Source organism: Cibotium barometz, chromosome 63 (genome assembly GCF_041138505.1).
Source record: "Cibotium barometz isolate CiBa-2024 chromosome 63, ASM4113850v1, whole genome shotgun sequence".
NCBI classification, from domain to species: domain Eukaryota; kingdom Viridiplantae; phylum Streptophyta; class Polypodiopsida; order Cyatheales; family Cibotiaceae; genus Cibotium; species Cibotium barometz.
In genome coordinates, this window is record NC_141108.1 from 10009480 (window position 1) to 10021747 (window position 12268).

The following is a 12268-nucleotide window of genomic DNA, read 5'->3' on the forward strand; positions in this document are numbered from 1 at the left end:
CAATGCTCCGATGCAGCTGGAGAGACCATCCTCCTCGCAGTCAAAATATGCCTCCCCAGCCGAAAAGTGTACTGGAAAAAGGTGATCTCTGTGGCCTCGGGGGACGCATAAGGATCATGCCACTCGTACTCGCAAGGGTCCCACTGGAGCCGGGCCAAGGGGCGCGCAGCATATGCCCATATGCGCCAATCAGAGTCCACATCTGCAGGGTCTGGATCAATATGCCACTTCCGAGAAGCGGCGGCCACTACCTGTATCCTTTGAAAGATGCACTCTGCAACCAAAGGCGACTTTGCCTCCACTCTCTGAAGTCTGCCCTCATCCTGTATCTCATAGTACCATCCTCAGTGCAAGCTCTGACAGCAATCAAGATCTCCAACTGTGTAAAGGCTCCCATCCACCGTGGGGCCGCTGGCTGGAAAGGCGTGAACCACTCCTCAGTGAGTGCCTCCTGAATGTCATCCCTCATAATCAGCCCCCTCTGAAGTGACTCGGCCTCTCCGCCTGGATCTCCTCCGGGAGGCTGCAAAAGGCCTGCCAATCTCCAAAACTGCGTGCTGGGCCTGCCGCCAATGGTCCCCAGGCTAGACGAGGTCGAGAACCCAGCATATGACCATGCTCTGTGCGTATCGCGGGGCTCCGGATGAGTGGCTGTCTGGCCCGCTCCTCATCACAAGTGGGAGGTCTCTGAGAAAGCCCCGGTCTCAGCAGCTCCCAAGCTCGCAGGATGCTCAAGGCAAATCTGTCCTCCCATCCTCTACTGAGGCCTGTCCTCCTCATCTCTATGAAGATCCACCGTATCTCTGGTGCCCAAGTGCCCCCTGTTGGGGGAGCTCTAGCCTGCAGCCGTTGAAAAAGAAGCTCCTTCCAAGGCTCAGCGCCTGGTAGCAGCCCCCAAACAATAAGCTTCGCCAACAAGGCTCTACTCTGATCAGCTGGATCTATAATGCCCAAGCCCCCTGGGCCAGCGGAAGAGTGATAACTGCCCAAGCAACCTTAGCCCGGGCCGGCTGACCATCCCGCCCAGACCAAAGAAAGTTCCTGATCAGCCTCTGTACCTGGCTGATGCAAGAGCTTGAGAAGATCGAGCAAGACGTGATGTACCACATAGTCACTAAAAGCACCTGATTTGTCACCACCACCCTCCTAGCCAAGGATAGCCGAGCTGTACTCCAATATAAAAGCTTCTTCCGAATGCTCAAAAGAAGCGAGGCGATCTGCTGCTCAGGTGACAAATCAAGTCCAATCTGGCATCCCAGATACTGCTGTGCCAAGAGGAATCCATCTAAAACCCGAGTGTGGGCTCCATAACGGAGCGGGAGCGCTACTGATCCAAAAAGCCACTGTCTTGCGCCAATTGATGAATGCTCCCGAAGCCACACCAAAAACCTGTAGCGACTGCTCTGCTCTCTGCAGATTGGCCTCCTGGCCATGCAGAAACAATCCCGTGTCATCAGCAAACTCAGAATCGAGCAGGTCCTCACCCCGACTGGAAGCTGGAGTCCTCTCAAACCAACCTCCTCTGCTGTCAGATACATGCTCATAGCCTCTGCAAAGAAGAGAAAAAGGAACGGGGCGAGAGGGCATCCCTGACGGACTGATCTGGTCAACTCAAAACTCGGCCCCCGTCCTCCTGCCATCAACACCTGGCTACGAGCTGTGGAGTATAGAGCTGCCACTTCTCGAATCCAGTCTGGCTCAAAACCCAAGCGAAGCATAGTGCCCTCTAGGAAGCCCCAATCCACTCTATCGTATGCCTTCTCAAAATCGAGAAGCATCACGACCAAGTCCTCACCGAGAAATCTAGCTCGGGCCGTCACCTCCCAAAAGGTGAAAATGTTGTCAAGGATAACCCTTGAGGAATCCTGTCTGGGTAGCATGAATCAACTCCCCAAGGAAGGGCTGGATCCTCAAACTCAAGGCCTTTTCTAGGACCTTGTAGACAGTATTGAGGATCGTAATAGGCCTCCAATGCCGAATATCATCTGACACTCCCTCCCCCTTGGGGATAAGAAAGATCAAGCCCTCTGAAAAGCTCTGTGGCATCACCCCAGTGTCCAAAACATACTGAAAGCCCCTGCGGAGGCCTGGCCCCAAAAGGTCCCAATAGCGCATAAAGAAGGCAGGCATCAATCTATCCTCCCTAGGGCAACTATGACGCGGAAGGTACCTCAAAGCCTCAACAAGCTCATCCTCTGAAAGGGCTCACCCAAAACCGTGCGCATACGATCTGTGACCCTCCTTTGCACATGGGCCCACACAGTCTGTCTGCAAGCATCACGTGCCTCCGTGCCTGGCTCCGCTGAAAGCAGGTCTCTATAGAACTCAGTGGCAATGGCTCTAATCTCCCCGGGCTCAGTGGCTAACGATCCGTCCTGCCTCCTGAGCTGGCGTACTCTTGCTCGAGCATGGCGGGGTCCGGTGATCTCAAAAAACTCCCTAGTCACTCTATCTCCAAGCTGCGTCCACTGAGAGGCCTGGCGATGATAGTAGAACTCATGTCTCTGCTCCTCTGCCTGGCTCAGCTTGGACATCACCCACTCACATGTAGGCAGCTGCTCCTGAAGACGCCGAAGCGAAGCAAGGCTACGTCTCAAGCGACACTCCCGCTCTCGAGTCTCTCCCAGCCGTGTCAAGGCTGTAGCGTGCAGAAAAGAGCTGAGCTCGATGAGTCCCTGGGCACAGTGACCTGCTGCATCCAGGTCAGAGCTCTGGCTATCATGCCATATCCTCTCAATGTCCTCAGAAAGACTGGGATCTGTAAGTATCCTCTGTGGGATCCTCAACTGCAAGCTGGTCTCCCGTGTCCTCTCCTCCAGTGTCAAAATAACTGGCGCATGGTCTGAAAAAGAGGTGCCAGCGAGAATGCCAACGGAGCCACTACGCTCCCCGAACCTGTCGCCCACATAGAAGCGATCAATCTGTGATAGATTAGTCCCTCCCTGCCGGCGATCCGACCGAGAAAAACTAAGACTATCCTGAGAGCGAGAGAAAGCCTCATGCTGCCATGCATCAGTGATCTGCAGTGTCATACAAAATCGCTCCCAAGCTGCAAGCTCCATGCCGTGCACTGTAACATGACTGCCTCCCATCCTATCGGCCGGGTCCTCAAGCATGTTGAAGTCTCCCCCAACACACCAATGTGCAGCCTCGGGCAATGCATCTGTAACAAGGGTCCAGAACTCTGCTCTGGCACTAGCATGGTTAGGCGCATAGACATTGAGCACACCAAAGTGCTCATCATGCATCCTCAGAATAACATACTGTGCTCTACCAGGCACAATGACCCCGCGATCCACAATGGCCTGCCGCCATACATCCGCAATGACCATACATACTCCTCCCTGCCCACCCACCAAGGGGCCAAATCCTGCAGACCAAAATGTGTCCCATCTACCAAGTATCATCGACCCATATCTCCGAATCCTGCTCTCACTCAAATGGTGCTCCTGCATCATCAAAATATCAATACTGCTCCCAACCAGGCATCTCTGAAGCTCCTGCCTCAAGCAACCACGATAACGTACATAGTGTGTGCCGCCAAGGCCCTGTACATTCCATGAGATGATCCTCATGGATGACCTGCTGAGGTGGAGGCTGTCTCAGCCATACGGCGGGTCTTCGCAAGCGGCTTGGATGGAGAGTAATCCCCATCCGAGCGGCTACGAATCTGCCCACCCGGTGTGCTGCAAGAGTCTCGAACCAGGCGCCAGTGGCTGTGTCCCATAGCGACTGTCTCCCGCTCGGAGGGAGAAACCTCATGTATGCATACATAGCCAGGGTCTCGTGCTAGGTGTGCCACTATGCGAACCACCAAATGTCGAATCCCGGAGGCATCCGCACTCCCGGTATCAAAGAAATGTGCCAACTCCCAGAGTCGGTCTATCACATCTGTCATCTCCAAATCGCTCACATGGTGAGAAAACTCAACTGCTTGAGTCTTCAACATACTAAGAGCGAGATCCAGAGTCCACTCCCGGTCGCTAGTGCCACAAAGAGGGAAGGAGAAGGCCACCGCTGAATCAAGTGCCTCCTCCCCTCGGGTCGGAGGTATCACCACATGAACTCTGATGGGTGCTGGCTCATGGGGGCCCTCCGCTCCAAAAAGGCGTGTGAAGGAGTAGTCGAAAGCCTCCGAGCGCTGTCTAGTGTCGAGACTACTCAGCCGACTCTACGGATAGAGGATATCCGTGAAGCACGAATCGGCATGGTAGGTCTCCTCTGCGGTGCTCGAGCAAGGTCGATGCTCAGTGCCCGCCGAACTGCAGGTGAGCGCCAGGGAACTGCCAGTGCCTCTCGGGGAGCTGAGGCGAGCGGAGGGGGAGGAGGGGGGGGAGAAGGGGGTGGGGAAGGAGCCGCTGAAAAAGTGGGAGCGGGAACGGGAGGAGGCGAAGGTGGAAACGAGGCGGGAGGAGGGGGGGGGGGGGAGGGCGAAGGGGGAGGTGCTGGCATCTCCTGATCCTCAGCCTGCGCTGGGGTCTCCTCCTTGAGGGGAGCAAAGTTGTTCCTCACTGGAACCCAGTGATGCTGAGGCTGTGACTCCTGCTGCGTCGGTCTCTGGGCATGCTGCTGTGGCTGTCTCCCTCTACGGTGCCCCTGTCCAGGCTGCCAATCCGAGGTCTCTGTGGGCTGAGCAGGTATCCCGGAGGCTGCTGCCGAGCCGCATCTGTGGGCGGGCCATCGGGGGTCTGCTGATGCGGTGAAGGTCGGGGTCTCCTGCGAGGGCAGGCCTTGGCCAGGTGGCGGACCTGCCTTGCATTTAAAACATTGGTTCGCGAGCCCCGAAAACTCCACTCTCTGATCGATCCATCCCCCCCTGTCCTAGGTAACTGAATGACCTTCGGAAGGGAGGAGATGTCAGGAACCAGAACTCTGACCGAAGGCAGGCCAGTTGCTCTAGCCACCACTGAAGCTGCTGTGGGGCCAGTCTCAAGCACCGAGCCCACCAATGATCCTATCCTAGAAAGGAGCGGAAGGTACTCGCGGCGAAGTCCAGGAAAGCAAACTGTAACATGGAATAGGCGCTCTCCCTGCTCGGCCGCTGCTGGGTCGAAACCATGCTACCAAGGTCTGAAGAAGGTCCGAGCGCCCCTGATGTCAAGGGGACTCATGGCTAGGAATGTGCCTGGAGGCATTCCACCTCTGCGGCGAGGCTCGCTTTCCTCTTCTGGCGAAAGAGAAAGCCTGATGGGGGTATCCTCAGGGGCGGGCGAGGGGGCTGCGGAAGAGTCCCTTTGAGGTGGGGCGGGAGGAGCCTCCATCAGAGTCTGAAGCTGAGTCGAGGGCGAAGCGATAAACGGGGGGTCCTGCAAGAGCCAAGTTGCACGAGAAAACGGAGCGGGGAGGGGAGGAGAGGGAAGGGCGGAAAAAAATAGAGGGGAAGGGGCGGAAGACAGGGGGCGGAAAAAAAAAGGGGGGGGGGGGGCGGGGAAAGAGCGCAAGGGGGGGGAGGGCGGGGGAACGAAAGAGGGGGGGGCAGCGGGGAATGAAAGGGGGGGCGGGGAAAGCGGGCAAGGGGGGGGGGGGGGGGGGGGGGGGGGGCGGGGGGCGGGGAACGAAAGGTTGAGGCGGAGAGGGGGGGGGGGGCAACGGGGAACGAAAGGGGGGGGCGGGGAAAGCGCGCAAGGGGGGGGAGGGCGGGGGCAGGCGGGGGGGGGTGGGACGCGGAGGAAGGGGGGGAGCGGGGGGCGTGAAAGAGACTAGGGCAGGCGGGCAGGGGGTGACGGGCGAGAAAAGGGGAGTGTGGAGGGCGCGAGACACACAGGGGTGCGGAGGGGGGGGTGCGAGCAGGCGGGGAGAGGCTAAGTCACGAGGGCGGGGAGGGGGGGTGCAAGCAGGCGGCAGCTGGAGGAGGAGGCTTCAGCGAAGAGCAGTTTTTTTCCTCTCTGAGGGGGAGCATCCCGATATGCCAAAATTTGAAGATGATGATGCCACCTATGAAGCAAAGATGCAGAGCTTGATGGAGGGATTAATGGAACTCGCGAAAGACTCACGTTTTCCGAAAAATTTAAAAGTTGATTCTAAACCACGGAAGCAAGGGACTGAGAAGAAAGCTAAGCCTCAACATTCGGCTCCCATCTACCCAAATTTTCAGCGCATCTTGCTTACGTCTTTGCTCATTTCGCATTGCCTTGGAAGAGTTTTGTCTAGGTAGAAGCCTTTTTAAATTGGCATAAGTCTGTGAGATTTTAGGTAAGTGACCTTAAGAGGATTCATTGGGAACAGATGTTGGCTTCACATGTATTGAGAGAGGACACAGGGCCGTATATCTTGGATGGTAGGTGGGGATAGACATTACACCTGCCCAATAGTTTGCCCTTGTGTTCATGAGCTTAAAGAAAAATCTCCTTCATTAGAGCTTGAGGAAGCTCAAGCTGGCATCTAGAGCCCTGGTGGTAACGAGGTGCTGTCACTTCTTGTTTGTGTTATGACTGTAGATGCATTAGATAGTTGCTGAGGGTGATCCACAACTTCTTATGGTCAAGGCTTGATGGCACATCAAATACTAGGGCCAGAGTTGCTTGGTTACCCTTCCCAAGCACGAAGGGGGATTGAACATCCTTGATCCAAAGATCAAGTGCAAATCTCTGCTTTGCAAGTTGGTGGTTGGAGCATTCCTTCATTGATCTATGGAAGGGTTTATTCATGTACCATATTCTTAGATGTGTCCCTTTACTGAAGGCACAATACGACCCCCGTCCTCCCCATTGGTTTCTTCCATCATCCGGGCTTGGAATAGTATGCGGGTATTTTTTACGTCATAGGCCCCCAAGCTTAATAGATGAGGTCGACAGGAAACCCATTATGTGGAATGACCTTATTTGAGATGATCAACAGGGTATATGCAGCAGCGGCCAGGCTGGGAGAGATACGTAGTGACAATACTTGATTGGAATGTCTTCTAGATGATCAGAGAGAGGCATCTCAGAGAGAGTCACCGACGGATTGTGTAGATTGACGTGTAGCTATGCCTAGCCATTGGATTAGTGGTACATTTTTAGATGAGTATCATCACTTTTGGTTGGGGGTTTTTTCTAGGACAGGCATGTCCCATTCAGGTGTTGGGATTCCCGAAGCTACTTAGCTGAGCAGTTGGTCCTTGTGCTCATGCTATGTATCTTGTAATCATTTAGTTCATCTTTCATTAAGTTTTGGGCACCCAAGTATGAATAAGGGCCAATAACCAATGAAGATCTATTTTTGGTGTGGACCCCTCTTGTCCTAGATGCCTAGCTCCATTCGAGACCGTGTATCATTGCTTATGGGAGTGCAAAGAAGCACAGACGATCTGGGTATCTATAGCCTAGCACTTGGGCAGATTGAGCTACCTATATTACTTGGGGTGTTATTGCATGGTTGACTCAATATAGCCCATAGCTTCTTTTTAGGGGAGGGGAGCAGATCGTGTTATACTTGTCCATAGGGGCATAGCTCATCCAATTACGATACACCACCTCCACTGAGTATTGACACCATCTGGGTGATTATTTCTAGTATCACGGCATGGCATATCTGGAAGACTAGATGCTTAGAGGCCTTCGAGGGTATTCATGTTTATGACACCCAATGTATTTGTAGTATATGGACTAACATCTTTCACACTCTTTTGGCCACTTGGGCTCGCATACAAGGATCTTCTAGAGTTGCGCAAACAAAGCACACCAGATTTGTGAGAGAGTGGAACCACGATATTTTCTTCTCCTCTACTCCTACGGTGCTTTTATGGCAGCATAGTGTCCCCGATTGGTTAAGATCTCCCTACCTTTTGGTTTGAGATCTCCCTTTGTATGATTTTATCTTACTTAATAAAAGTCTCTTTTTTGGAAAAAGAAATAACAAAAGTTGGGGATTTTTGCAATTTCACTTTAATTTGGGCAACCTTACTTGAAATTGCCAAAAAAGCCCCATTTTGAATTGGGGATATTTGCACTTGCTTTCTGATTTGCTGAAATGAAGTGATTTTCTTCCAATTTGGGAAAATTGAAACGAAATTTAGAAAATGATCGTACTCGATTGGGAAAGTATCACAATGCAAACATATATTACTCTACTGTCATATTCTAGTGGAGTTACATATTTTATATAATGTTTAATGGATTGCCTTTTGACCTTGCCCAAAGGTGGTAAAATTGTGGCTGCAAAGCAGCTGGGGCCAGCGGGAAGGACTTCCCCTTCCTGAGCCACAAACCCACATCGCTACGCTTTTTGGGCCTGCACTACATGTGCAAGTCACTGGTAAGATTTTGTTTTGTCTAATTTGCTTTTGTCTCTTGCAGTGCATACCCCCACGAAGCAGTGTTCTTTTCACGGTCACATTTTATTCACAAGATGCTGGCTCCTTTTCCTTGAATCTTATTGGCAACACGTATGTTCATGGGTCTCAAACTCCTGGCAAGATTGGCGACAAACTGACATTACCTAATTCAAAAGTCCTTGAAACTACTTCCTTTGTGATTGAAAGAAAGAATGAAATGGGCCCCTCATATTCAACTGCTCATGATGATACATTTCCTAATGCAACAGAACGTGGGAACCAAATCATTGAAAAAACAAATATTTCCCCATTGTGTATTGGTCTGGAGGCTGTATCCTTTCCACCAAGGTATATTCTTAGTGCTCCTTTTTTTCTGTTTTCTTTCTCTGTAGGTTCATGCATGTGAGCTTTAGAGTTTCCTTTCAGCATGTGGTGTAACCTCCTTGCACAATGTGTCACCCTCTCCTTCAACCATGTGTCACCCTTATTTTCCACTAAGTGGTGCAATCTTTGTTGGTGTGAACCTGGTTGTCAAGCTAGCTTAAACTTTCCTAGGGAAAAAAAATTGTGATTTGTCTACACAAGGGCAAGCTTGATATCAGCAAATTGTCTTATTAGTTACATTCATGGACAGCTCTCGCTTTTTAGCATAAAACCTCACCGTCAACAATTTCAGTCCAGTCATCAGAGTTCCCTTAGAAAAAAATCTTACGGGTGGGAGCTTAGTTATATCAGATTTATCAGTAGTACAATATGAATGTCTGTCTTTATTATTGTGCAATTGGTTCTTTAGTTTTTGTATGGAAAAAGATCTTATTTATGGGGGGCGAGTATTATCTTGTGTACACCAAGGTTTATCCCTCTACAACCCTATACCCAACGGATGAAATGCAGCATGTTAGTTCTCCGAGCCTGGAGTCACGTTTGTGGGAAACCTTTCTTCTTCAAGGTGAATCACGTTTTAATAGAGTAGTTGGTGCCTTATCAAGTGATAAATTCATGCTTTCATTGACAGGTTGAAGACAAGTATTGATGAGTTGGAACTCTCCTTTGTTGGTAGTGGTCCAACATCACAAAGCTCAAGCAGCCACACGGTGTTGCTTACTAATGACTATGATTATAACCTTTGTTTCAGCATTGAATCATTGCCACCCTTCTATGTGGTCAAAAACTTGACAAGCACATCTCTTGATAGAGATATAGATTGCACTAATGCACTCTCCAGTTGTGACTCCCTTTCTGATGTGGTACTACCTCCGGCACACGTACTTATCTTACAGATTGATTTCATACCAAGTGAAGAAATGATATCTCAGTGCAAGGATATCAAAATTGAAAGCAATCTCTTGATAATATTTTCAAATAAATTTCAGCAGGTAATGCCCTTCCCATATGTGTTATTGGCAGTCAAGAGGATGTTTCTGATGCTAGCCTTCTGCACCATAGCATTTTCACAGAATAGGCTGATTGGATTGTAACCAACTTATACTTTGGAAGCTGCAAAGAAGGGTAACATTCAAATTGCTTGTCTTTCAGACACTACCAATGATGGGATATCTATATTTTCCAAAGTTGAATGCTTATACCGAGTCTATATGGTTTGGGACAGTTCTCACCACCTCCTCTCAAACCATTCCATTCAGGATAACTAACGTCAGCCGAGTTGATGCTCAATGGTGCTTGGTTCAAAAGCAAGACAAAAATGAAAGGTCTTTACCAGTTGATACAGCTCTCAATACTGTAAGGAGTACAAATCTTTTTTATCTCATTCAAATTAAGTTTTGCATCTTCGATGTGGACTATTTAGATGTTGTTTTATATGCAACCCTTTTCTAAGCTGGTTTAACTATTGTTTTAGTCATGCATAAGTTGTATGAGCATATAAAAAGGAGACCAAGGTTGTCTAAAGACAAGTAGCATTGAAAAGCTTGCCTATCATAGAAGTCTACCTGACTGGGACAACAACTGAAGAGACTGGTGGTGCGTGTAAGTGGGCTTGGGGAGTACTGCTATAGATTTAAATATATCAAAGTGTCCGGGAGAGAATGAGTGTGCCGGGTGTGATGGCTAGAAGCTACCATTAGGCTAGTGATGAGATAGTGTTGAGACTGGTGGTGCATGTGGTGGGCTCGGGGGTGCTGCTATAGCTCTAAATATGTCAAAGTGTTTGGATGTGATGACTAGAAGCTACCAGTAGTCTAGTGGTGAGATAATAGCGGTGAGAGCAAGTGCTTCTTTAATGTGCTTTGGGTATGCTTGAATTGGAGCTCTCCCCCGCTGGTTCTAACCTGAAGTAAACATGAAAAGATCCTGAGAGAGAGAGAGAGAGAGAGAGGGAGAGGATTAAGCGTCTACTAAAGACCCAATGGCCTATGAGACCAAAGTGATACAATAATGAATATCGCATATCTCATCATGGAACAGAAAATAAACGAATCAGAACTATCTCAATGGAGTGATACAAAAAATGTCCATGGAAATCTCATCATGAATACAAGGAACACGAAACATGAGAGGAGCATCAGCCCCCAATAGATGGTATACTACTCTAGCATGGGGCAGAGAGGTCTCCCTCAGCTACGTCATGTGGAAAGGTAGCTCGATGGCGATGGAGCATGTCCTGGATCTGGAGCTAATGAGTGGATCGTGGTTGTCGTTCCGGGGGACATGGGTGTCAGGCATGCTGGAGTGCACATGCCTGGTGCGAGGTAACTCCTCTCGGGCAAGGTGGGTCCGCAACAGCCTGCGGCGGGTCCACAGGATCCATTGTGTGGGTATCCTCCTACTGGGTTTAGAAGAAGTTGGTGATGGTTGGCTGGCGAGGGAGGGGGTGGGATGGCTGGGGCCAAAGCTCCGAGGTGTCTTTGCCCTCTACTCAGTCTCCCACAATCAGATCGTGATTGAGGCGCTCTGGGTGACACGTTTCCACTTTCTCGTTCAGTTTGCTAGGGATGTCCCCTTGCACCCTTTTCCTTTTTGTGTTGGAGGTGATGAACAGTTTTTTAGCCTCCCAAGAGACCAGACTACAGGGCCTCAGGCTACCTATTAGATCTCACGAGGAGCTCCTCACGGACCATGAGGAGCTCCTTGATTCAGAGTTGCAGATGACACAACGGCCTACCTCTCCGGAGATGTGGAGAATCTCCCGAGGTTTGTGGATGCAGTGAGATCTTTTGTTGAGCCTCCAGAGTTTAGATCAACTGGCACAAGTCGTGCAGATTTGGGTTAGCTCATCCCCTACCCCAGCTTGGTTGCCTAGTTGAGTCCTTCCAGGGGATTCCGAGGGTTACCCCAGTGTGTTACCTTGGCTGCCAGGTCGGGATCGACATCACCTCAAAGCAGTAACTTGCCTCCTTCCTTCTGAGCATTTGGAAGAAGCTTCTATACTTGAGTGCACAACCAGACACTCTCATTGGTAGAGTAGTGCAACTGCTTGTGGTACATCACCTCTTGCTGGGCCTTTTCTAGGGCGTGTATTGGCTAGGTACCGCGATTGACCTGCACCTTCCTTGGTGAGACGGTAGGCTGGCACGGGCCAAAGTGGCTTGGAGAGTCATCATTCAGCCTCGCCACAGAGGCGGCTTGGGTATTATTGGTCCTTTTATATGTAGAGCAAAGCCCTTCTAGGCAAGCTGATCATGAGAGGCATCCTCCTAGGTGATGAGCCCCGGAAGGACTTTCTCATGGCCTGCATCCCTGCCTGCACTAGTTCTCGGCGGTCCCTGGCCCCTGATCCCGAGATGGATCTTCACAGAGATGAGGACCCGCGGCCTGAGCCCAACCTTCGAGGACTGCTTTGCGGCCAGCCTCTTTCAAGCTTGGGACCACATTTGTTCTACTCTTCGCCAGTCTCCCCTAGCCCTGGATGAGGAGAGACTTTGTCCGCCGTGGTCTGAAACCCCTTAATTACCCTTCCTAGTGGCCACGTGCTAGGCTCCTAGCCTCATGTCTCAAGGGGGACATTGAGCGAGGGACCGGCCCAGTCTCTTGGAGAGTGGCTCACCTTTAGGCAGC

At 50.8% G+C, this 12268-nt stretch overlaps 1 protein-coding gene across 15 annotated transcripts in view; it reads left to right on the forward strand.

Annotated features, from left to right (window-relative positions):
• Window positions 1-12268, forward strand: part of LOC147603659 (uncharacterized) — a 77653-nt gene that overhangs the window by 61147 nt on the left and 4238 nt on the right. For 2 of the 15 annotated variants that reach the window (XM_086795970.1, XM_086795976.1), the window contains 3 exons: window positions 8277-8602; window positions 9270-9630; window positions 9791-9994. In XM_086795970.1, the coding sequence (XP_086652096.1) occupies window positions 8277-8602; window positions 9270-9630; window positions 9791-9994 (891 nt within the window). Of the gene's footprint in view, window positions 1-8276; window positions 9764-9790; window positions 9996-12268 lie in introns of those variants that run through there. The other 13 variants (XR_015265517.1, XR_015265516.1, XR_015265518.1 and 10 more) reach the window with 13 other exon arrangements.